Source organism: Bubalus kerabau, chromosome X (assembly GCF_029407905.1).
Source record: "Bubalus kerabau isolate K-KA32 ecotype Philippines breed swamp buffalo chromosome X, PCC_UOA_SB_1v2, whole genome shotgun sequence".
NCBI lineage: Eukaryota > Metazoa > Chordata > Mammalia > Artiodactyla > Bovidae > Bubalus > Bubalus kerabau.
The window spans coordinates 86,311,819-86,337,864 of NC_073647.1; the positions used below are offsets into that span (position 1 = coordinate 86,311,819).

Sequence of the window (26,046 nt, forward strand, 5' to 3'; positions counted from 1 at the left end):
AATTGGCAAAGGAGTATATCAAGGCTATATATTGTCACCTGCTCATTTAACTTATATGCAGAGTACATCATGCGAAATGCTGGGCTGGATGAAGCTCAAACTGGAATCAAGATTGCTAGGAGAAATATCAATAACCTCAGATATGCAGATGACACCACCCTTATGGCTGAAAGTGAAGAGGAACTAAAGATCCTCTTGATGAAAGTGAAAGAGGAGAGTGAAAAAGCTGGCTTAAGCGTTTAAAAAAACTAAGATCGTGTCATTGGGTCCCATCACTTCATGGCAAATAGATGGGGAAACAATGGAAACACTGAGACACTTTATCTTCTTGGGCCCCAAAATCACTGCAGACGGTGACTGAGCCGTGAAATTAAAAGATGCTCCTTGGAAGAAAAGCTATGATAAACCTAGACAGTGTATTAAAAAGCAGAGACATTACTTGGCTGCCAAAGTCCTTGTAGTCAAAGCTATGGTTTTTCCAGCAGTCCTGTATGGTTTTGAGAGTTGGACCATAAAGAAGGCTGAGTGCCAAAAAATTGATGCTTTTGAATGTGATGTTGGAGAAGACTCTTTGAAAGTCCCTTGGACTCCAAGGAGATCAAAGCAGTCAATCCTAAAGGAAATCAGTCCTGAATATTCACTGGAAGGACTGATGCTGAAACTCAAGCTCCAGTACTTTGGCCACGTGATGCAAAGAGCTCACTCATTGGAAAAGACCCTGATGCTGGGAAATATTGAAGGCAGGAGAAGGGGATGACAGAGAATGAGATGATTGGATGGCATCACCTTCCCAACAGACATAAGTTTGAGCAAGCTCCAGGAGTTGGTGAAGGACATGGAAGCCTGTCATGCTGCAGTCCATGGGGTCGCAAAGAGTCAGACACGACTGAGCGATTGAACAACAACAACAGTGTACTTCAGTGGAATGAAATTCAGCCGTATAAACTTCTCATACTTGCTACATGCTTGAACATCAAAAATATTATTCTAAATGAAATAAGCGAGACACAAAGGGGCAAATAATGTATAATTCTGTTTATATAAAATATCTAAAGTAGACAAATTGATAGAGGCATAAAGTAGACTGGCAGTTAACAGGCACTGGTAGGAGGAGAGATAGAGTTATTGCTTAATAGTTACAAAGTTTATGTTTGGAGTGATGAAAAAGTTTCAGTTGGTTACACAACTTTGTAAATGTCAACAGTACCACTGAATTATACACCTAGAATGGTTAAGATGTCCAGTTTTACATTTAAAAATGTTTTTATTATTTGATTTTAAACCATTTGGTTTGCTTTTTGATGATCTTCTATTACTTTGACCTTCAATTTATTACTAGGGTTCAGGAAGAATGTCGAACTGTAAAAGGTGACATAGAAATCAGTCTTTATACAGTTGAAAAGAAGAAAAAACCATCTTATACTACCCAAAGGGTAAGTTTAGCTACAAAATACTCTGCAATACACTATTTGCAAATACCAGTGTTTGAAAGGTGGCCATTATGTATTAAATGATTATTTTGATAGGTGTCTATATATAGGGAAACTATTTTTTGAACCCCATATTGAGATATTATTATTAATAAGGATAAAATTGCACAGCATTAAGACTATCCCCTTAAGTCTAGGACGTGGTTATTGTAGGTATAAGATATTTGCATTAAAATAAAAAAAAATATTTTCATTTGGTTAAAGTAGAACCTGAAAATTATTGCCTGATCACTAATCACAATGTAAAACAAATGCTGAGATACCCTAGGCCAGAGGTTGACCAACTGCTGCCCATGGACTAAATCTGGTCTACTGCCTATTCCTATTAATAAAGTATTAGTGGAACACAGCTATACCTATTTATATATTGTCTATGGCTGCTTTCATGCTCTATGGAGTTGAGTAGTTACCACAGAGATCATATCACCTGCAAAGCCGTAACATTTATACTCTGACCCTTTACAGAAAAAGTTTGCTTACCCCTGCTATAGGCTTACTTCTGGCCTACCTAAATAGGTGCAAAATCTGATCTATACATTAGCAAGATTAATATATACCAGTAGAAACTTGTAATCAGGGAGTAAGAGCCTGTACTCCATTAGGTACATAGTAAACCCCTTACCAATTCTCAAGTGGCTCAGTAGGCCAGTCCAGGTTCGATGCACGATATAGGATGCTTGGGGCTGGTGCACTGGGATGACCCAGAGGGTTGGTATGGGGAGCAAGGTGGGAGGGGGGTTCAGGATGAACATGTGTACACCCATGGCGGATTCATGTTGATGTATGGCAAAACCAATGCAATATTGTAAAGTAATTAGCCTCCAATTAAAATAAATAAATTTAAATTAAAAAAAAAAATCCACCTTCCAATGCAGGAGACATGGGTTCCATCCCTGGGTTGGAAATACCCCTGGAGAAGGGCATGGGTATCCACTCCAGTATTCTTGCCTGGGAAGTCCCATGGACAAAGAAACCTGGTGGTCCACAGCCCATGGGGTCACAAAGAGTTGGACACAACTTAACAACTGAACAACAACAATAGGAAAACCCCTTACTAGTTCTTAGAGCTTGAACAAACTAGGCACATAAGAATATATAGTTTTGTTCCCAGATCTAATAAATGTAACTCCTAAAGAGTATGATAAATAGGGAAGTCTAGGTTGATTTTAATTTTATTAAACAAATATAGGGGATGGATGCTGAATTTTAAATGTTTTTCAGTATCAATAAACACAGTTTTAGGTAGTATATTACTATCTCTAAATATTCTTAGATCATTTTGATACCCATTTTCTTCATTTCTATTCAGATTTTATTAGTTTATTTGATATTCTATGATAAGATTATTTTCTTAGAGATTATGAATAGCTCATATCCATGATTTATATTCTTTTTTCCTGCTAAGCTGATTTATCAGACATCAGACTTGTCTAAGACTAATAAACAGGGGAGTTGACTCTGTAAGCATTTTTATTTATACAGAAAATGAGAAACATTTACACATAAGATAAAGACCTGGCCCTTGATACTGATTCATAAGAACTCTAAAATTGTTAACTTCTGATGACATATTAGGGTTATAGGTTTGACATATATCAATAATAATATTTTATACTTGTAAAGTTTAGAATAAAACAGTTTTATGTTTTAGTTGTTAAAAATTACATTTTTATTTTGACTTGTTTACTGAATGTAGTTTTTATAGAACTAAAGAAATACATGTTATATTAAGAATTATATATATATATAGATAGATAGATAGCTTGCTTTATCCTATAATAATTTGTAGATAATATGGTATATGTAAATTCTGGACAAATTCTTCTAGCTTAAAGTTTCAGCACTGTCTAATTTGATCACAATGTTTTCAAAATAGGAAAGTAATCAATATTAATGGAAATGGGTTAAATATATAGAAATGAAATATATTTTATATAAAAATGTAGTGTAAAAGTATATCTTGGGTTTTCTTTTGAGTATTCATTCCTGTCTGTCACCTCCACCCTTACTCTACCCCTGCTCAATTGATTTGCTTTATATATATTCTTTTGTGCATATTCACAGAGCTTTTCATTTTTTTTAATTTGTTTTCCTTCTGTTTTACAGAGTGATTATCAGCCTAGCTATGGGCGGTCTTTACGAAGAACACAACGCAAACGACAACATACTTACCAAACACGATCCAACATAGAACATAATTCACGAGCATCATGTCAAAATTCAGGTGTACAGGAAGATTCAGATAGCTCCTCAGAGGTTAGATATCTGCTATTATTTATTTAGTGTAATTTTTTGTTTCCCAGTTAATATCATCATTTTGGATTTACTTTTTATTGTTTTTGCTTTGTCAATATTGCTTTTTCAATTAAATTTAATAACATGATACCATCAATGAAGTCAGTATCTGAGATCTTGTAAAATCACAAAGAAGTTAATGAATATCTGATACCTAGATTCCTTTTCAAAGTTCTTTTTGTCTATGGAAGGCTGAAGATCTACACATCACAAAAGAAACAGGAATTTGATAAAATCTGGATTTACTTTTAAGGGTCACCTTAATAGAAAATTATTTAAATAACTTTCTTATAAGAGGATTATTCTTTAATAAGGCATTTAGTAGGCAAATTAAGCATTATATCAAATTCCTTTAGGTATCTTCTCTTATTTGTACCTAAGATATTATCTTGGTTGAGGATATCAAACATGCCAGGAAAAATTTGACTTCGGGACAGAAAAGAGAGTGAGAGGAAATCTGCCTAGAAATGAAAAAAAGTAAATATTAACAGAGATAACTAGTTATACAGTCCCAGAACTTGTTCACTGGGTAATCATAATATACATGTTTTCTGTTATTGTTGACTTTACTCGTCATGGAGATTATTGAGTAATGATTTTTCGCAGACCTAACCCTTTTCATGGTAATGGAATAAAGACCATAGCAGTTCTTTTTTTCATGTTCCTCTCTTCTTCAGTCCTTTGCTTTTGTTCTTTTAAACAACTGTCATTGTTAAATGAACAATGAAGGCTTCATTATGTACTGACAATATATGGTACCCCCATTCTTCTCCCAGCATTCACAGTCCTTTAATTCTTATCAATGCTATGCCTCCTTCTCTACCCCTGTTCATGAAAATCCTGATCTGCAAAGAATTATCACTTAATCAGGAATTGATATTGTCTTTTCAGTATAATAATTGTGGTTGTGCTTTAAAAATGTTTCCTGCTGTTAATAAATATTTATAGTAGAAATGCTTTTTTTCCCCAAAAAATAATCCCTGAGATATGAGGCAGTTGGTAAAAGTATATATACAATAAAATAGGCAATGTGATACTGTCTAAACTGGTGATTGTATATAGAAGGGTGTTATCTACTTTCTCTACTTTGGTATGTTTGAGATCTTATGTAATAAAAGGCTTATTAACTTTTTTATAGAAAGTAATTAGGCTAACTTGGTAGAAACATATAAGTATTTTTATCTTTTTTATATAGATTTTTTAAAAAATAATGGCTTTCTATAAGAAAAGAATCTGAACAAGAATATATTTTTATATGTATACAAACATATGTGTATATGTATGAAACGAGTCTCCAGTCCAGGTTCGATGCATGATACTGGATGCTTGGGGCTGGTGCACTGGGACAACCCAGAGGGATGGTATGGGGAGGGAGGAGGGAGGAGGGTTCAGGATGGGGAACACACGTATACCTGTGGCGGATTCATTTTGATATATGGTAAAAACCAATACAATATTGTAAAGTTAAAAAATAAAATAAAATTAAAAAAAAAGAAAACTAAAAAAAAAAAACTGAATCACTGTGTTGTATACCTGAAACTAACACAACCTTGTAAATCAGCTATACTTAAATTGAAAAAAAAAATTTAACAAAATTTAAGAGAGTTATATTTGGGATTCTTAAGGAATCTACTGAACCTTTGAAATAATAATAGATGCCTCATATCAATAAGATAGTAGATGCTAGAAATCTTTAAATACTTGGTAGGCTTAGTTGTGAGTTATATAGAATAATGATTATGTACATTTTAACCAGAACTTTTTTTTTGGAGGGAAGAATACAAAACGTTTTATGAAACAAATGCTAATTAATAATTAATAATGCTAATTAATAATATACTAGTTAATAATAACCGTATATCTCAATTGCTGGCTCTTTCTTCCAGGAAGATGAAACAGTTGGCACAAGTGATGCTTCTATAGAGGATCCTGTTATTGAATGGCAAAGTGAAAGTTCCTCCAGGTAGTTTTAATGGTTTTGATTTGGTCAAAATTATTTGATGGTTTTAATGTGAAATTATGTATGTTCTTATAGAAATTTGGTAAATCCAGTTAAAATAGTATTTATAGTAAAAAGAGTACTAGGTTGGAAGCCCAGAGATCTGTTGTGTTATCCTGGCTCTACCAATATCTTTTTGCACATGGAATTTAGTTCCCTCATCCCTAAAGTAAGATTCTTTGTAAATCCAAGATTCAACATCTTGGCAGGCTATCTGTATTTATTTCAGGGTTAAAACAACTATATTTAAGCATTTCTAGGGATAAGGAACATCTTTATTTAAAGAAGTTTTTGTGGTTTGGACAGGAATTTTGAATTTTAAATACTGTTATGGGAAATTAAGCATTATACTTTATCCAAGAATCATTTCATTAAAATCACTTAGGTAATGGTCAAAATTCTATATTGATTTATTTTGTCTTTGGTCAGAACAAAATCAAACAATGTCATTTATAATACTGTTTGATTACAAAATGATCATCTTTCAATCATGAAGCAAAACTATTCCTTTTCTAAACTTACGTATTCATAATTTTGATTTATGTACAGTGATTCATCAAGTGAATATTCTGATTGGACAGCAGATGCTGGAATAAATTTGCAACCTCCAAAAAGGCAAACAAGACAGGCAACACAGAAAATATGCAGCAGCTCTGAGGAGGAAAATTTGAAGTCACTTGAAGAAAGGCAGAAGAAGCCTAAACAGACTAGAAAGAAGGTTTGTGAGTTTACACATTTTTTGTTTTGTGTTTTTTTTTTTTTTTTTTTTTGGTTGTTGATTTTGTCTCTGATATTTGAATATTTGGGCTTCCCTAGTGGTTCATATAGGCTTCCCTGGTAGCTCAGCTGGTAAAGAGTCCACCTCCAATGCAGGAGACCCCAGTTCAATTCCTGAGTTGGAAAGATCCCCTGGAGAAGGGATAGGCTACCCACTCTAATATTCCTGGGATTCCCTGGTGGCTCAGACGGTCAAGAATCTACCTACACTGCAGGAGACCTGGGTTCAATCCCTGGTTTGGGAAGATCCCCTGAAGGAGGGCATGGCTGCTCACTCCAGTATTCTTGCCTGGAGAATCCTTATAGACAGAGGAGCCTGAGGAACCTGGTGGGCTACAGTCCATGGGGTCACAAAGAGTCAAACTAAGCACACAGCACAGTGGCCCAGATGGTAAAGAATCTGCCTGCAATGCAGGAGACCGGGGTTTGATCCCTGGGTCTGGAAGATACCCTGGCGAAGTGAATGGCTACCCACTCCAGTATTCTTGCCTGGAGAATTCCATGGACAGAGGATCCTGTTGGACCCCCGTCCATGTGGTCACAAAAAGTTGGGCATGACTGAGCAACTAACACTTTGACTTTCTTTCACTTAAATATTTAGCAATAACACTTCATGTTTCTCTAAACATAATATCCCATCTGAGAAACTAAGTAAAATTATATATAATGACTTTGAAATGTAAAGACATTTTTAAATTTTTAAAAGTAGAAGCTAGAATATTTTCATTATTTTAATTATTAAATTAAAACATATTAACAGTTTGTTAAAATATAGTAGAGTTTTAAATAAGCTACTATAGTATGAAAGGATTATTCTTGTCAATGTTCCGAGTAATACATTTCTATACATTGTTGACTTGTAAAATGGAGGGATGTTGTAAATCCTGTAGGGCTCTTATATTTCTTTGTGTTTTTATTTCACCCCAGTGATGGATTTTTCTCCACTATAATTTCATTTGAATGATATAAAAACTTAATCCATGTAATTCTTTGAATACTAATTTAAATATGCATATGTGCATGCTCTAACTTCTTGCTTTAGTAGACAGAATTATCTTCTTGATGGTCGCCATTTTCTTGGCAAAAAGTTATTGTGTTACTTGTGTTTGAATTTATATGACATACTAGGGGCATGATGGAGAAGGCAATGGCACCCCACTCCAGTACTCTTGCGTGGAAAATCCCATGGACAGAGGAGCCTGGTAGGCTACAGTCCACGGGGTCACTAAGAGTCGGACACAACTGAGCGACTTCACTTTCACTTTTCACTTTCATGCATTGGAGAAGGAAATGGCAACCTACTCCAGTGTTCTTGCCTGGAGAATCCCAGGGACGAGGGAGCCTGGTGGGTTGCCGTCTATGGGGTCGCACAGAGTTGGACACGACTGAAGCGACTCAGCAGTAACAGCAGCAGCAGGGGCATGAAGAGTGACATTTATGATTTTTAGATAGTATATAGTGTCATATTATCTGTCAACCAAAATTGAGCAACAGGTTACTCACTTGACTGTTTTATTGGTACAAAAGTTGTCAATAATTAATTGGTAATTAAAATGTTTAAAATGCATATATTTTGTTTTATTATAACCTGATTTTTTTTTTACCATTTTCTACTTGTGATTTTTCCTGTAACTGTTCATATATTAAAGTTTATAAATTTGTGAACTCTATTTTAGAAAGGAGGACTAGTTTCTATGGCAGGAGAGCCCAATGAAGAATGGTTTGCCCCTCAGTGGATCTTGGATACCATACCACGACGTTCACCATTTGTCCCACAGATGGGAGATGAGGTAATTGTTTCCTATTGTAACATTTTTCTCTTGTAATCTCAAGAGCACTCACTTTAATATTCTCAATTCTATCATAGTTATATGTATGCCATCTTAAGTGTGCTGCTCAATTATATATTTCTTGTGTACAGTGACTGAATCTTACTAATTTTTGTGTCCTTTGTAGGACCTGACACAGAGTCTTTAATTTCATGTATGCTCAATGAACATTGAGATAAATTGATTGGCTTGTGATGCCATGAACATAATTTTCTTTGTTTTTATCTTAATTGCCCCATAGTTGAATTGAGTGGTATTTTGAATCCTAATCAAGTCCTAAGTTTTTTTTAATATTTATTTATTTTTTATTGAAGGGTAATTGCTTTACAGAATTATATTGATTTCTGCCAAATGTTAACATGAATCAGCCATAGGTATACATATATCCCCTCCCTCTTGAACCTCCTTCCCATCTCCCTCCCCACCCCACCCTACCCCTCTAGTTTGTTACAGAACCCTGGTTTGAGTTCCCTGAGTCATACAGCAAATTCCCAGTGGGTATCATTTTTACAAATGGTAATAATAAGCTTCCATGTCACTGTCTCCATAGAGTCCACCCTCTCCTTCCCCTACACCATGTCCATAAGTCTCCATTGCTGCCCTGCAAATAATTTCATCAGTACCATCTTTCTAGATTTCATAAATATGTCTTTGTATATGATATTTGCTTTTCTCTTTCTGACTTACTTCACTTTGTATAACAGGTTCATCCTAGGTTCATCCACCTTATTAGAATTGACTCAGATTCTTTCCTTTTTATAGTTGAGTAATATTCCATTATATATATGTACCACAGGTTCTTTATCCATTCATATGTCAATGGACATCTAGGTCGCTGCCAAGTTCTAGCTATTGTAAATAGTGCTACAGTGAACATTGGGGTTTATGTGTCTTTTTTCAATTTTGGTTTCCTCAGGGTATATGCATAGTAGTTGTGTTGCTGCCTCATATGGTACTTTTATTCCTAGATTTTAAAAGAATCTCTATACTGTTCTCCATAGTGGCTGTACCAGTTTGCATTCCCACCAACAGTGTAAGAGGATTCCCTCTTCTCCACACCCTCTCCAGCACTTGTTGTTTGTAGACATTTTGATGATGGCCATTCTGATCAGTGTGAGGTGATATCCCTTTATAGTTTTGATTTGCATTTCTCTAATAATGAGCAATGTTGAGCATCTTTTTATGTGTTTGTTATCATACACATATATGTGTGCTTTGGAGAAATATCTGTTTAGGTCTTTTGCCCACTTTTTGATTGGATTGTTTGTTTTTCTGGTATTAAGTTGTATGAGCTGCTTATATGTTTTAGAAATTAATTATTTGTCAGTTGTTTCATTTGCTATTATTTTCTCCCATTCTTAGGGTTGCCTTTTCACCTTGTTTATAGTTTCTTTTGCTATGCAAAAGCTTTTAAGTTTAATTAGGTACCACTTGTTTATTTTTGTTTTTTATTTCCATTATTCTGGGGGTGAGTCATAGAGGACCTTGCTGTGATTTATGTCATAGAGGGTTCCACCTATGTTTTCCTCTAAGAGTTTAATCATTTCTGGTCTTACATTTAGGTCTTTAATCCATTTTGAATTTATCTTTGTGTATGGTGTTAAGAAGTGTTCTAATTTCACCCTTTTACAAATAGCTGTCCAGTTTTCCCAGCACCACTCACTGAAGAGGCTATCTTTGTCCCATTGTATATTCATGCCTCCTTTGTCAAAAATAAGGTACACATAGGTGCATGGGCTTATCTCTGGGCTTTCTATCTTTTTCTATTGGTCTGTTTTTCTATTTTTGTGCCAGTACTGTACTGTCTTGATGGCTGTAGCTTTGGGGTAGTGTCTGAAGTAAGAAAGGTTGATTCCGCCAGCTCCATTCTTCTTTTTCAAGATTTCTTTGGCTGTTCAGGATCTTTTGTGTTTCCATATGAATTGTGAATTTTTTTTTGTTCTAGTTCTGTAAAAAATGCCATTGGTAATTTGATAGGGATCACATTGAATCTGTAGATTGCATTTGGTACTACAGTCATTTTCACAATATTGATTCTTCCAGCCCAGAAACATGGAGTATCTCTCCATCTGTTTATGTTGTCTTTGATTTCTTGCATCAGTGTCTTACAGTTTTCAGTATACAGTTCTTTTGTCTCCTTAGGTAGGTTTATTCCTAGATATTTTATTCTTTTGTTCCAGTGCTGAATGGGATTGATTCCTTAATTTTTCTCTCTGATTTTTCATTGTCAGTGTGTTTTAAATCCTAATCAAGTCCTAATATTTTTTTTAAAGAAGCCAATAGTCAACCTGATAGAAAATATTATAGCGGATAATCACCCCTTTTGGTGCTCAGGAGAATGTCATTTCACAAACAAGGCCTTCCTACTGTACCAGTGATCGAGTAACAGTCATATTTCAGTCAAAAATTGATTTAAATTCTATACAGTGACAAAATTTGATTTTCTTGTAAAAATTATGGTAGCATTATTATATTTTGAGCCCTAGTTGACTTGTATAGTTTCTTGTATAGTCAATTAGATACATTGACTAATCATTCATTTTTGAATCATCAAATGTTTACCCACAGTTTTCAACTTAAGACAGATAATAGGAAAGCAATATTATCATTGTAACAAAGAAGGAGCAAAACCTTGGAAATGGTTCTAAATGTCTTGGGCCATATAACAATTTCACCAAACATTTCTATAATTGTCTTTTATAGGTACTTTGCGAGACAGCTGTGGAGTAGTAACCTTACAATTAAGCTATTACTTGCTGAATATGTTTTGATTTTATTAAAATGTCTCCTTGCCTAAGTGTGTTTTTTTTTTATATGTGTTGGACTTTTGAGCAAATATTTGTGTGGTTATTTTAGTAAAACATGCTCTGAAGGAATGTTGTATGAAAAAAGTTAGAAGAGCTTTATAGGGGCCTATCCAAAATCAAGTTTCTTGTATTTATTGCCTTTTATATGGGAGCATGGAGAAATATTTTTGAATTAATCTTAGAACAGAATAAGAATTTGTATACTCTGTGATCTGAGACTCCTTTCTCTTCTATAGGAATGTATTTACCTTTCCTTCTATTTTATTAAACTTAGCACATGCTTATATGTTTCAAGATTAATGTGTGTTAGGTAATGACAGTTGTTCAGGTAATCGGAAAGGTGTATAAGTAAATCAAACAATGAAATGTGTGAATTAAAGACTGTTTTTAAAGAACTCATAAGGGCAGAAATATACTTTTTATATAATCATTCTCTTAATGACAGCATTACTTTTTAAATGTTAAGTCTTCATTATTTTGCCTGGAATATTCCTACCTACGCATCATTACCTCTCAAAGTGCTCATTTTTCAAGGTTTAACTTAAATACCAACTTCTGCGTGTTATCCCTACTTTCCATTTGCTTCCACTTGTTCTTCATGAACTTTCACATCTAAATTATTTCTCTCATGATACATATTACTTTCTGCCATGCATTGTATATCTACACGTCTGTCCATATCCTTGAGGGAAAAGATTTTATTTTGATTATGTGCCCTGTACGTATGTACATATTTGTTCAATATTTGTTGAGTACAGAAATAAACAATAAAGGATAATTGAATAACATGTTTATCATGTTATTGGTAAGCATGGTAATGAATTTTTTTCTTAACCACTGCAGTTGTGTTTATGTGTGCATGTGTTTTAGTCATTAGTTGTGTCTCTCTCTTTGTGACCCCATGGACTATAGCCTGCCAGGCTCTTCTTTCCATGGAATTCTCCAGGCAAGAATATTGAAGTAGGTAGCCATTCCCTTCTCCAGGGCATCTTCCTGACCCAGGGATTGAACCTGAGTTCTGGCACTGTAGGCAGATTCTTTACCATCTGAGCCACCAGGGAAGCCCCTGTGTTTGTATACTAATATTTAAACCTTTAAAAATTTTACCTGTATTTTTAACTATTAGAAATTCTGACTTAGTGTTGATAGATACATGTCAGAGTATTTTAGAAATCTCTATAGTATGGTATTTTTTGTGTTACTTTCTTCTGTTTATCTCTACCACCACTTTAAAATTATTGTATAAACATGTTTGGTTTTTTTTTTACTTTTTAAAAATCTTTATTGGAATATAGTTAATTAACAATGTTGTGTTAGCTTCAAGTGTACAGCAAAGTGAATCAGTTATACATATATCCACTTTTCTTATCAGATTCTTTTTACATATAGGATATTACAGAGTAATGAATAGTATTTCCTGTGCTATGCAGTAGGTTCTTATTAGTTATCTATATTATATATAGTATATGTATATGTCAGTTTGATTTCCCAATTTATCCATTTCCTCCTTATCCCTGATAACCATAAGTTTGTTTTCTGTATCTGTGACTTTACTTCTGTTGTGTAAATAAGTTCATTTGTATCTTTTTTAGATTCCACAAATAAGTGATATGATATTTGCCTTTCTGTTTGACTTACTTCACTGAGTATAATCTCTAGGTTCATACATGTTGCTGCGAATGGCGTTATTTCATTCTTTTTTGTAAATGATTAATATTCCATTGCATATATGTACCACATGTTCTTAATCCATTCCACTGTTGATGGGCATTTAGTTTGCTTCCATGTTCTGACTATTGTAAATTGTGCTGCAGTGAACATTGAGGTGCATGAAACAAGATTTTGACCAAATTTTGACTAATTACTTAACCTCTCTGTGCCCTAGTTTCCTCAACTGTACAATGGGGATAAAAGGTATCTACCTTATAGGGTTCTGAGAAGGATTAAATTAATGGATATTTGTAAGGCATTTAGGATAGTACCTGAGGCATGCTTCTCTATCTCTTGTTATTGTTATCAATCTTTAAAACACACCTGGCAACAGAATGTTCTCTTCATTTGATAGGTGAGCATGTGAAAGACCAGAGTCACATGGCCTATAAAGGTAGCACGAACAGCAATCAGGTCTCCTGACTTTTTCCCTGTCCCTAGAGTTGCCTCTGTGTAATGATTGTGAGGTGTTTGTAGTAATAATAAATCAATGAAGTAGAGTGGGAAAAACTTCTCCAAAATGGGTCTGCTATTAGGAAGTAGCTACGTGTACAAGAAGGGTAGACCTACTTACCTGTTTTACATGCAAGCTGTTCTTTAGCTTCTCAGGTACAGAGTGCCCCCAGGGGTATTTGAGGACCAATACTGTGCAAGGCCATTCACTCTGGCATTGTTCTACCCTGGTGGGCACATGCTTGGGACGATAAGCTGTATCCAGAGTGGCACTTACTTGTGAAATGTTTGCTGATTGTTGAGTCAGATCTAGTATTCCTAGCTTTAAAGGAAACTAAGACTTTTGTGGTTGGGAGGTGATTCAAACCTGTCAGTAGTGTGTGAGGTTGAAAAAAGACTTATTGTGGGAAATAAACTTTTTTAATGAATCTATATGATAGTGAATGCTGTCTTAAGGAGGCAAAGGGTTTTACCAAACACTTGGATTAATTTTTCTTTCATACTATGCCACTTCTGATGTTAATTTTTGAAAAAGAACAATTTTAATTGGGAAATTACTGTATTTAGCAGTAGACTGTGGTATACACACACAGACAGGCTTCCCTGGTGGCTCAGATGGTAAAAAAAAATCTGCCTACAGTGCAGGAGACCCTGGTTGAATCCCTGGGTTGGAAAGATCCCCTGGAGAAGGGAATAGCTACCCACACTAGTATTCTTTTTTTTTAAATAATTTTTAGTTGGGGAATAATTACTTTACAATATTATGTCGGTTTTGCCATACAATGACATGAATCAGCCACATGTGCACATGTGTCCCACCATCCTGAACCACCCCCCCTGCTCCCACCTTCCTCCTCACCCTATCCCTCTGGATTGTCCCAGAGCACCAGCTTCTCTGCTTCATGAATCAAACGTGTACTGGTCATTATGGTAATATACATGTTTCAATGCTATTCTATCATATCATCCCACCCTCTCCTTCTCCCACATAGTCCAAAAGTCTGTTCTTTACATCTGTGTCTCTTTTGCTGCCTAGCATATAGGATTGTCATTACCATCTTTCTAAATTCCATATATATGTGTTAATATACTGTATTGGTATTTCTCTATCTGACTTACTTCACTCTGTGTAATAGGCTCCAGTCTCATCCACCTCATTAGAACTGACTCAAATGTGTTCTTTTTTTATAGCTGAGTAATATTCCATTGTGTATATGTATGTACAACTTCCTTATCCATTTGTCTGCTGATAGACATCTAGGTTGCTTTCCATGTCCTAGCTATTGTAAATAGTGCTGCAATGAACATTGGGGTACACGTGTCTCTTTCAATTCTGGTTTCCTTGATGTGTATGCCGAGCAGTGGGATTGCTGGGTCATATGGCAGTTCTATTTCCAGTTTTTTAAGGAATCTCCATACTGTTCTCTATATTGGCTGTGCCACTTTGCATTCTCACCAACAGTGTAAGAGGGTTCCCTTTTCTCCACACCCTCTCCCATTTATTGTTTGTAGACTTTTTGATGGCGGCCATTCTGACCAGCATGAGATGATACCTCATTGTGGTTTTGATTTACATTTCTCTAATAATGAGTGATGTTGAGCATCTTTTCATGTGTTTATTAGACATCTGTATCTTCTTTGGAGAAATGTCTGTTTAAGTCTTTTGCCCACTTTTTGATTGGGCTGTTTATTTTTCTGGTATTGAGCTGCATGAGCTGCTTGTATATTTTGAAGATTAATTCTTTGTCAGTTGTTTCGTTTACTATTTGTCCCATCCTGAAGGCTGTCTTTTCACCTTGCTTATAGTTTCCTTTGTTGTGAAAAAGCTTTTAAGTTTAATTAGGTCCCATTTGTTTATTTTTGTTTTTATTTCCATTACTCTGGGAGGTGAGTCATAGAGGACCTTGATGTGATTTATGTCAGAGAGTGTTCTGCCTATATTTTCCTCTAGGAGTTTTATAGTTTCTGGCCTTACATTTAGATCTTTACTCAATTTTGAGTTTATCTTTCTGCATGGTGTTAGACAGTGTTCTAGTTTCATTCTTCTACACATGGTTGACCAGTTTTCCCAGCACCGCTTGTTAAAGAGATTGTCTTTTCTCCCTTGTATATTTTCCCTTCCTTTGTCAAAGATAAGGAGTCCATAGGTGCACGGATTTCTCTCTGGGCTTTCTATTTTGTTCCATTGATCTATAGTTCTGCCTTTGTGCCAGTACCATACTGTCTTGATGACTGTATGTTTGTCATATAGTCTGAAGTCAGGAAGCTTGATTCCTCCAGTTCCATTCTTTTTCCTCAAGATTGCTTTGGCTATTCAAGGTTGTTTGTGTTTCCATACAAATTTTGAAATTATTTTTTGTAGTTCTGTGAAAAATACTATTGGTAGCTTGATAGGAATTGCATTTAAACTATAGATTGCTTTGTGTAGTATATTCATTTTCACTATATTGATTCTTCCAATCCACAAACATGGTATATTTCTCCATCTATTTTTGTCATCTTTGATTTCTTTCATTTCTTTCTTCCTTTCATCATCTTTTGTTTCTTTAGGTACCTTTATTCCTAAGTATTTTATTCTTTTTGTTGCAATGGTGAATGGGACTGTTTCCTTTTCTCTGTCTATTTTTTCCACTCTAGTATTCTTGCCTGGAGAATTCCATGGACAGAGGAGCCTGATGGGCTACAGACCATGGGATCGCAAAGAGTTGGACACCTGAATGACTAACACACACACACACACACACACATACTTTTATATATATATATATATATATATATATATATATATATATATATACACACACACACTTCCTAGGTGGCTCAGTGGTTAAAGAACTCCCCCTGTATCAGTGCAGAAGACAAAAGAGACACAGATTTAATCCCTGAGTTGGGAAGATTCCCTGGAGGAAGAAATGGCAACCTACTCCAGTATTCTTGCCAGGAAGATCACATGGAGAGAGAAGCCTGGTGGGCTACAGTCCATTGGGTGGCAAAAGAATCAGATAAGACTTAGCGACTAAACAGCAACAACAAATGTGTGTGTTCACACACATACATGGGCTCACTATTAATATGTTGATGTTTTAGAATGTCAATTATAGTTTGAAATATATTATTTTAAAAGATGACTGCTTTTGTGTACATTTGTCATTAGTCTGTTTCTTCAGAAATTTATGAAGGAGAATTGTGTTTTGGGGCTTCCCTGAAAGCTCAGTTGGTAAAGAATCCACCTGCAATGCAGGAGACCCCAGTTCAATTCCTGGGTCGGGAAGATCCCCTGGAGAAGGGATAGGCTATCCACTCCAGTATTTTTGGGCTTCTCTGGTGGCTCAGTTGGTAAAGAATCCACCTGAAATGCAGGAGACCTGGGTTCGATCCCTGGGTTGGGAAGATCCCCTGGAGAAGGGAAAGGTTACCCACTCCAGTATTCTGGCCTAGATAATTCCATGGACTGTATAGTCCACAGGGTTTCAAAGAGTTGGGCACCACTGAGCAACTTTCACTTTCTCTCTGTTTTTATTATGCAGTGCTTAGTGCAGGGCTGCATAGGTGTAAGTACTGAATGAACATTATTTGACGCTGACAAGTAACTTTATTGTATTTTTTTTTTCAAAATTAGAATTACATATTTTGTTAGTCGAAGAGGACATTTGTGGGAATATATTGGGATGTATAGAGTGGCTAAATGGGATGCTGCTGTTTAATAACTCATTATTTTTTGTTTTAGCTTATATATTTTAGGCAAGGACATGAAGCTTATGTACGGGCTGTAAGAAAATCAAAAACATACAGCGTTAATTTACAAAAACAGCCATGGAATAAAATGGATCTCAGGGTAAGTTTGCCAAATTAATAAGCTGTGTACTTGAAGTATCTTGGAATTAAGTTACTTTCCTGTATGCTTATTCTCAGTTTCTGGATATTTCAGTGTTGATTGTATGCCCAGGATAAGGTGATGTACCATACTCCTGTACAGCTGAATGTTGTGGGCCGCATTTTGTTTCCTGGAATTTGTATGTCACCTGTTGTCTTTATTTGACCTAATTTCCTTCAGGCTTCAGGTTCTCTGGTGTATACCATGTACTTCGAGCAGTGCAGTAGTTCCATGGTGTGGATATTTTCCTTAGCAGCTTTGTGCTTTCTGAAGGCTCTATAAATTGACTGCATGTGTGGTCCACAGACACCCTCAAGATTCTGGCAGCTTTAGGATATAGTAAATATCATAAATCCTAAGAAACCTATAACTTTGTGGTTATTGTTGTTCTGTCACCCAGTTGTGTCCAACTTTTTGTGACCTCATGAAAGATGGCAGCATGCCAGGGCTCTCTATCCTTCACCATCTCCCAAAGTTTGCCCAAGTTCAAGTCCATTGCATTGGTGATACCATCCAACCATCTCATCCTCTGATGACCTCTTTTCATTCTGCTCTTGATCTTTCCCAGCATCAGGGACTTTTCCAGTGAGACAGCTATTCACATCAGATGACCAAAATAGTGGAATTTCAATTTCAGCGTCAGTCCTTCCAATGAGTATTCAGGGTTGATTTCCCTTAAGATTGACTGGTTTGATCTCCTTGCTGTCCATGGGACTCTCAGGAGTCTTCTCCAGGACTATAGTTCGAAGGCATCAATTTTTTGATGCTCCACCTTCCTTATGGTCCAGCTCTCATAACTGTACATGACCACTGGGAAGATCATAGCCTTGACTGTACGGACCTTTGTCAGCAGAGTAATGTCTCTGCTTTTCAACATACTGTCTAGGTTTGTCATAGCTTTCCTGTCAAGAAGCAAATTTCTTCTGATTTCATGGCTGTAGTCATCATCTGCAATCATTTTAGAGCCCAAGAAGGGGAAATCTGTCACTACTTCCACCTTTCCCTCTATATTTGCCATGAAGTAATGGGGCTAGATTCTATGATCTTAGTTTTTTTTAATATTTAGTTTTAAGCCAGCTCTTTCACTCTCTTCCTTCACCCTCATCAAGAGGTCCATTAGTTTCTCTTCACTTTCTGCCATTAGAGTGGTATCATCTGCATATCTGAAGTTGTTGATGTTTCTCCCGCCCATCTTGATTCCAGCTTGTAACTCATCCAGCCTGGTATTTCTCATGATGTGCTCAGCATATAGATTACACCAACAGGGTAACAGCAGACAGCCCTGTTGTACTCCTTTCTCAATCTTGAACCTATCAGTTGTTCCATACAGGATTCCAACTGTTGCTTCTTGACATGCATACAGGTTTCTCAGGAGACAGGTGAGATGGTTTGGTATTCCCATCTGTTTAAGAGCTTTCCACAGTTTATTATGATCCACATAGTCAAAAGCTTTGACATAGTCATTGAAACAGAGGTAGATGTTTTTTTTTGTAATTCCCTGGCTTTCTCTATAATCCAGTGAATGTTGGCAATTTGGTCTCTGGTTCCTCTTCCTTTTCTAAATCCAGCTTGAACATCTGGAAGTTCTTGGTTCACATAATGCTGAAGCCTAGCGTGCAAGATTTTAAGCATGACCTTACTAGTATGGGAGATGAGTGCAATTATAATGATTAGCACATTCTTTAGTTGTTTTGTAATGATGCTTAACAGGAAGGATAGGAGACAGTATGTGTATTTATTGAAATAAAGATTTAGGCACTTCTAAAAATTGTATTAAGGCTATAAGTTACTAAAATATAAAGTGAGCTTTACATAATCATCTCCTGGGAAATAGGGGTGCTAACATCTATTGTGAATTAGGTGAAAAATAAGATTTTTTTTAGAATTATAGGAATGAATAAACCATATGTTTTCTTTTTTTTGGCTTTTATACATTTATATTTGACACCTGATCACACTTTCTTTTTTTATTATTATTATTTTTTAAATTTATTTATTTTAATTGGAGGCTAATTACTTTACAACTTTCAGTCACCATAATACCTTCTCTCCAGGTTTAAAAAATAGTATGCTGATTCCTGTAACAAAGCTTTTATTCATACAAAAATCAAATAATGGTGAACAAGTCACAACAGTGCAATAGGTAGAAAGTAAAACAACCACATTAACAAAGTGCTGAAATAAATACTAATCAGGAGAGAGGACACGCCCTCATGGGGTGTTTCTGTCACCAGGATGTGTGGGGTTTGTCTTCACAGTCCAGAGCCCACAGCCTCATGAAGCCACATCCTCGGACTGGGTGACGTTGGACCCAGTGCCTGCAAGTCAGACGCCTCGGGTCACCAAGGTCGTGGTGGAGTCAGGATCATGCTGACTCCCAAGGAAGGCCATTTCTGAGTGCTCAGCCTGGCCTACTGGGCATCTAGCGGCAGTTCACTGAGCCTGTGTGATTTCTTATTTTAAATTCTAACCCTGTGTTTATAGTAAATTTTAGAAGTCAACTTACTTGTGGTATAAGACCCTGGACTTTGAAATAAGATCTGAATTCCAATCCCAGCTCTGCTATACACAAGTGTGTAACTCTAAAAACATCACTGTACCCATGAGGCTCTGTTTTGTCATCATTAAATATGATTAATAACAGTGTTTAAGGATGGTATTTAAAATAATATTGTAGCACTCAAAATTGTAAGTCCTTTTCCCAAACATATACATAATATGTCCACCTGCCTAATTACAGACTGTATTTCTGCTAGAGGAATGATTTTTTTAATAGAGTTATCAATAGAATTTAATATTATGACAAGATAGGGCCACAATGGGCAGCTCCATAGAATACAAATTAGACAATCCCAAGAGTTTAAAGTTGTAATAGGTTAATATTTTCTAACCTCATCCTCTCCCTCAGCCTTATGCTCTGCAACCTCCTCATAATCCTCAAAGGCAGCCATATCCTCATGGGCCTCAGAAAACTCTTCTTTCTTCATGTCCTCACCCACATACCAGTGAACAAAGGCAAGCTTGGCATACATCAGGTCAAATTTGTGATCCAGGTGAGCCCAGGCCTCAGCTTGCTCAAAGCTCGTTGTGCTTTGGCTTGGTCTCCACCAGGTAGCACAGTGGGAGACTGGTAATTAATGCTAACTTTGAATCCCGTGGGGCGCTGGTCCACAAACTGTATGCTGCACTTGGTCTTGATTGTGGCAGTGGTGGCACTGATATCTTTTGGAATCATATCACCACAGTACAACAGGTAGCAAGCCATGTATTTACCTTGGTGAGGGTTACATTTCACCATCTGGTTTGCTGGCTCAAAGCAAGCATTGGTGATCTCTGCTACAGAAAGCTGTTCATTTTAGGCTTTCTAAATGGCAGAGCATTTAGATGGCAGAGCATATGTGGCCAGAGAGAAGTGGATGCAGGGATAGGGTACTGTACAGAATTACAGGTTGGTCTGTAATTCTATCAGATCTACATTCAGGGCTCCATCAGATCTCAGGGAACTAATGATGGAAGACACTACTTGTTGGCTTATGAGACAATTAAGACTAGTATAGATTGGGCACTCAATATCGGGGTTTCTATGACAGATGTCATAGACAGCCTCATTGTCTATCATGAAGATACAGAGTGCTCCAGGGTGGTGTGGTTGGTGAGGGTGGAGTTGTAGGGTTAGTGAACTATAGCTGTGGAAACCTGGGTGCTGGGTAAATGGAGAACTCCAGCATGGACTTCTTGCCATAATTGACAGAGAGATGTTCCAATGGCAGGAAGGTAAACCTAGAACAAGTTCCCCCACCACAGCTGTGGAAAAGCAAGAAGCCCTAAAGACCTGTGCATTGGTCAGCCAGTTTCTGAATTCAGTCCAAGACGAGGTCAGTGATCTTCTTGCCAATCATGTAGTGACTGCGAACATAATTATTGGCAGCATCTTCCTTGCCCTGATGAGCTTCTTTGTGTGGAGGAACTGGTAATAGGTGCCAGTACCAACTTCATCAGTGATCGTGGGTTCCAGGTCTACAAACACTGCCCTGGGCACATGCTTGCCAGTGTCTGTCTCACTGAACAAGGTGTTGAAGGAGTCTTTTCCTCCTCCAGTGGTCTTATCACTTGACACCTGGCCATCAGGCTAGATGCCATGTTCCAAGCAGTAGAGCTCCCAATAGGCATTGCCAGTCTGTCCACAGCCTGGCCAATGTGGATTAAGATGTACTCACGCATGAATGAAACTTGTAGGGTTCTGTGGGACTTGAGGAGGTGAGGGGAGGGCCACAAAGATTTCACACCAACAGACTACCAAGGAATCCAAGGGAGAAGTAGTGACTAGAGGAGTGATTCTTAACCAGCAGAAAACTTCTTAACTCTCCAGAGCAAAACCTGGGGAGTTTGTTCAAAATACATATGACTGAGCTTTACCCTAGATATAGTGAACTCAGTTCCATAGTAGTATGGTTTAGGAACATGAATTTTAAAAAAGATTACCAAGGGGATTCTTCTGCTTATCCTTGGTTTAGAGCCATGCACTAAACTACAAATTGCTGTTAAGAGGTCAAGAGCCATGTCTTATTGCCTTTTACACTTAGTGGAATGCCTCAAATCTGGTGGGTATTCAGATAATTTTAAAATTTAATAATTTTAAAATAAAATTTATCAGATAATTTAAAAAAAATTATGGAGTATAGTTGATTTACAATACGTTTCAGATAATTTTTAAATTGTTCAAATAATAATAAAATAATATGCAAATGTTAGGCAATTATTTATATTGAAATTAATAATTTTTTGGTATTCTCATGAATAGGAACAAGAGTTTGTTAAGATTGTAGGAATCAAATATGAGGTTGGACCACCTACACTATGCTGCTTGAAGCTTGCATTTCTGGACCCCATTTCAGGCAAAATGACTGGAGAATCTTTTTCCATTAAGTGAGTATCTATGCTGGCTCGTGTGTGTGTGTGTGTGTGTGTGTGTGTATTTTAATTCCTAACATGTATTCTTGATGGTAAAGAAAACATGACAGCACTACGGGCTTTAGAGTTTTAAAGACCATGGTTTAATGTTTAATTCTTGTTTTGTTTTTCCACTTAATAGGGTCACAAAGAGTTGGACACGACTGAAGCGACTTAGCATGCATATTATATATAGATAGATAGATAGATCAACTGAAATAAAAACATACAGCATGAGACCTATAGGTTTCAGTTTTATTTGGGAGCTTGCTGAGGACTATAGTCTAGGAGATAGCCTTAGACAACTCTGACAAGATGTTCTCAAGAGGCAGCAGCGGCAGAGCCAGGGTATATTTGAAATTTTTTTGGCTGTGAAATACATGTAGTCAAGCATACATCTTGCTAGTTATTGGTAGTCACGAGGATCAAATATCTCGGTGATTTTAGTGTTCTATATATGGAAAGATGCAAGAGTCCAGGATCATTGAAATTCTTCCTTACGTATGCATCTTAACTATCTAAGAGTCCATATATCCAAAACATAGAATGCTTCATCTTGAATTCCTTTTAGGGTGAACTGTAGGTCAACAACTACAGTGGCTAATGACTTGATTCTTTTATTGGCATAGCCAGAGTTCTTTTGTTTTTTTTTTTTTGTTTTTTTGTTTTTTCCCATAATATGACTTTCATTGTCTTTAACTTCATTCAGAACGGTTTTGTTAGGTTGTATTGTGACAGCTGTCATATCAGTGAGCATTAAAAAAAAAAAAACACACATCAAACTGGTGAATTTTTGTGTAGCCATTTTAATATTGAAGATGGAAGAAAAAGAGGAACATTTTTGGCATATGATACTTTATTGTTTCAAGAAAGGCAAAAAAAATGATTTGTGCAATATATGGAGAAGGTGCTGTGACTGATCAAACATATCAAATGTGGTTTGCGAAGTTTTGTTTTGAAGATTTCTTGTTGGATAATGCTCCGTGGTCAGTTAGACCAGTTGAAGTTGATAGTGGTCAAATTGAGACATTAATTGAGAACAATCAAAGTTATACCATACAGGAAATAGCAGACATTCTCAAAATATCCAAATCAAGTGTTGAAAATTGTTTGCACCAGCTTGGTAATGTTAATCACTCTGATGTTTGGGTTCCACATAAGTGAAAAAAATCTTCTTGACTGTACTTTTGTGTGTGATTCTCTACTGAAACAAGGCAAAAATGCTCCCTTTTTTAAACAAATTGGGACAGATGATGAAAAGTGGATATTGTACAATAATGTGGAATGGAAGAGATCATGGGGCAAGTGAAATGAACTATCACAAAACCATACCAAAGGCTGGTCTTCATTCCAAAGAAGGTTATGTACATATAGTGGAATTGGAAGGGAATTATGAGCTCCTTCCAGAAAACCAACTGATTAATTCCAACAGGTACTACTTCCAGTTAGACCAACTGAAAGCAGCACGTGACAAAAAGCTTCCAGAATTAGTCAGCAGAAAATGCATAATTTTCCATCAGGATAACTCAAGACCACATGTTCCATTGATGACCAGGCAAAAACTGTTACAGCTTGGCTGGAAAGTTCTGATTCATCCACTGTATTCACCAGACATTGCACCTTCAGATGTCCATTTATTTCTGTCTTTATAAAATTACCTGAATGGAAAATATTTCAATTCCCTGGAATACTGTAAAAGGCATCTGAAACATTTTTTTGTTCAAAAAAAAATGAAAAGTTTTGGGAAGATGGAATTATCAATTTGCCTGAAAAATGGCAGAAGGTAGTGGAACAAAATTGTGATACACTTAAAGTTCTTGGTGAAAATGAAAAATGGACCTTTAATTTTTACTTTAAAACCGAAGGAAGATTTTGGCCAACACAGTATATGATCAATTGTCTCAAGACATTTAGGCATCATTAGTTTTTTTGGAGATATACTTACACATTGGATAATGTAAGAAATAACAGTCTTACAAGATAGGATAAAAGTAATATAGTTAGTGATTTAAGGTCATAAGTAAATATTTAAGACAAACAGATCAAACACATGGGGTTTAATTTAATTAAAAGCATTTGTAAGGACCTTGAGGTTTGCAACAGTTTGCTCAATAGCTCCGCATTAAACATATATATCCCTGGATATTTAGAAAGTGACATATACTGTTGTATCTGTATACTGAATCACATGTACTTTATTTTCTCTTCAGATATCATGACATGCCAGATGTCATTGACTTCCTTGTGCTACATCAGTTTTACAATGAAGCCAAAGAAAGGAACTGGCAGATAGGTAAATATAGAATTCCCACTTAAATATTGTTTGAAGAAGAGTAACTTTTAAACTGAATTAACATTGAGAAACTTTAGACTGAAAAAGCTGTTAGCCAAATTAGAAAAATTAAATTTTTATTTTCAGTTATGTTTAGGTGATTTTATGTGCTTTGTATGTGTTATAAAACCTTTTCTGTGAGTATCTATTCTATTAGAATACAAATCTAAATTAAAATGAAAATCTGAAGTTTCATTGCCTTCACATGGAGTACTTACCACTTGGGCTCTTAACAGACCTTTACTGATTGTGACTTTGTCTCTCTCTCTCGCCTCTTCCACCTCTCTCCCTTTTTCTCCCTTTCTCTGTTTACCCCTCCTGTTGTCTCCCTGTCTATTCCTTCCACCTTCTCTAGCTATTTTATCTTGGGCACAATTTTAACCTCTCTGTGCCTCACTTCCATTATCTATAAAATGGGAATCACATCTGAACATACCTATAAGGTTGATATGAATGATAAATAATATGTAGAAAGAACTTAAAATGTACCAGACACAGAGCAAACACTGTATAGTTATCTGCTATTAGTAGTTTTTTTTTTTTTTTCTATTAGTATCTTCTATCTTTTCTAATGTGAAAGAAATATTTTTATCCACATGGTTGATTTTATATTCCTTAGCCATTTAGAGGCACAAAACTAGTATGAAGAGATTTTTAGAAACAAAATGGTAAAACAAAAAAGAAGAGGAAGAAAAAAAATAAGAAACAACTGTGGTATTATATGTGCAGTACAAAAAGCAGACTGTCTAATGATGATTCCAAGTAATTGAAAGAAGTTAAATTATATGTGGTAATCTGTGATTTTATTTCATAATAATTATTAGCACTTGGAAATCAAAATCCTTGAAGAGAGTAATATGGAATACTCAGATTGAAATCTGTAATAATACTGGATACAATGATGCTATTGTATTCATCAAAATGTATAGTTTAGACTGGGAACATAGCAATTATTCTCAAGAGCACTCTTTTAAGAATTTTTTTAAAAACATTGTAGGTGATAGATTCCGCAGTATAATAGATGATGCCTGGTGGTTTGGGACTGTGGAAAGTCAGCAACCTTTTCAACCAGAGTATCCTGATAGTTCTTTCCAGTGTTACAGTGTTCAGTAAGTACAGTTATGGTCTTTTACACCTGATAAAATACTTTAGTGCTATATGGACTTTCTATAAACCCTGCCTTACCTAGTCTTATAAGACCTGTACCTGTAAGGAAGGAATCATAGTACTTTCAAGTAAGGAATTTGATGATAAGCTTTCTGGTGCAATATGCATGCTAAAAAAAAGCAGAAACTGAATACTTATTTCTGCCTCCTTAATTCCTGTGTTTTCTCTTAAATATTTCTACTTTAGATAAGAATTACAACTATTATTTCATAAAGAATACTGAAATTAATTCAGTGTTTAAAGTAATTGTTTCAGCTGGAATATAATAGTGAATATTTATATAGTCTTTTATTTGATGGTATAAGTTCTAGTCAAGGGTGAGTGCATTACTTTTGGATATATTGATACTATTTGTCTACATTT

At 35.9% G+C, this 26,046-nt stretch overlaps 1 protein-coding gene and 1 pseudogene across 6 annotated transcripts in view; one reads left to right on the forward strand and one right to left on the reverse strand.

Moving 5' to 3' along the window:
* The window catches only part of BRWD3 (bromodomain and WD repeat domain containing 3), a 163,605-nt gene that overhangs the window by 104,454 nt on the left and 33,105 nt on the right, over positions 1–26,046 (forward strand). For 4 of the 6 annotated variants that reach the window (XM_055564901.1, XM_055564902.1, XM_055564903.1 and 1 more), the window contains 9 exons: positions 1,340–1,433; positions 3,597–3,746; positions 5,672–5,748; positions 6,334–6,502; positions 8,238–8,351; positions 17,088–17,195; positions 22,036–22,160; positions 24,395–24,477; positions 25,514–25,625. In XM_055564901.1, coding sequence (XP_055420876.1) covers positions 1,340–1,433; positions 3,597–3,746; positions 5,672–5,748; positions 6,334–6,502; positions 8,238–8,351; positions 17,088–17,195; positions 22,036–22,160; positions 24,395–24,477; positions 25,514–25,625 — 1,032 coding nt within the window. Of the gene's footprint in view, positions 1–1,339; positions 1,434–3,596; positions 3,747–5,671; positions 5,749–6,333; positions 6,503–8,237; positions 8,352–11,093; positions 12,359–17,087; positions 17,196–19,468; positions 19,806–22,035; positions 22,161–24,394; positions 24,478–25,513; positions 25,626–26,046 lie in introns of those variants that run through there. The other 2 variants (XM_055564905.1, XM_055564906.1) reach the window with 2 other exon arrangements.
* Positions 20,111–21,455, reverse strand: LOC129639716 (tubulin alpha-1C chain-like; annotated as a pseudogene).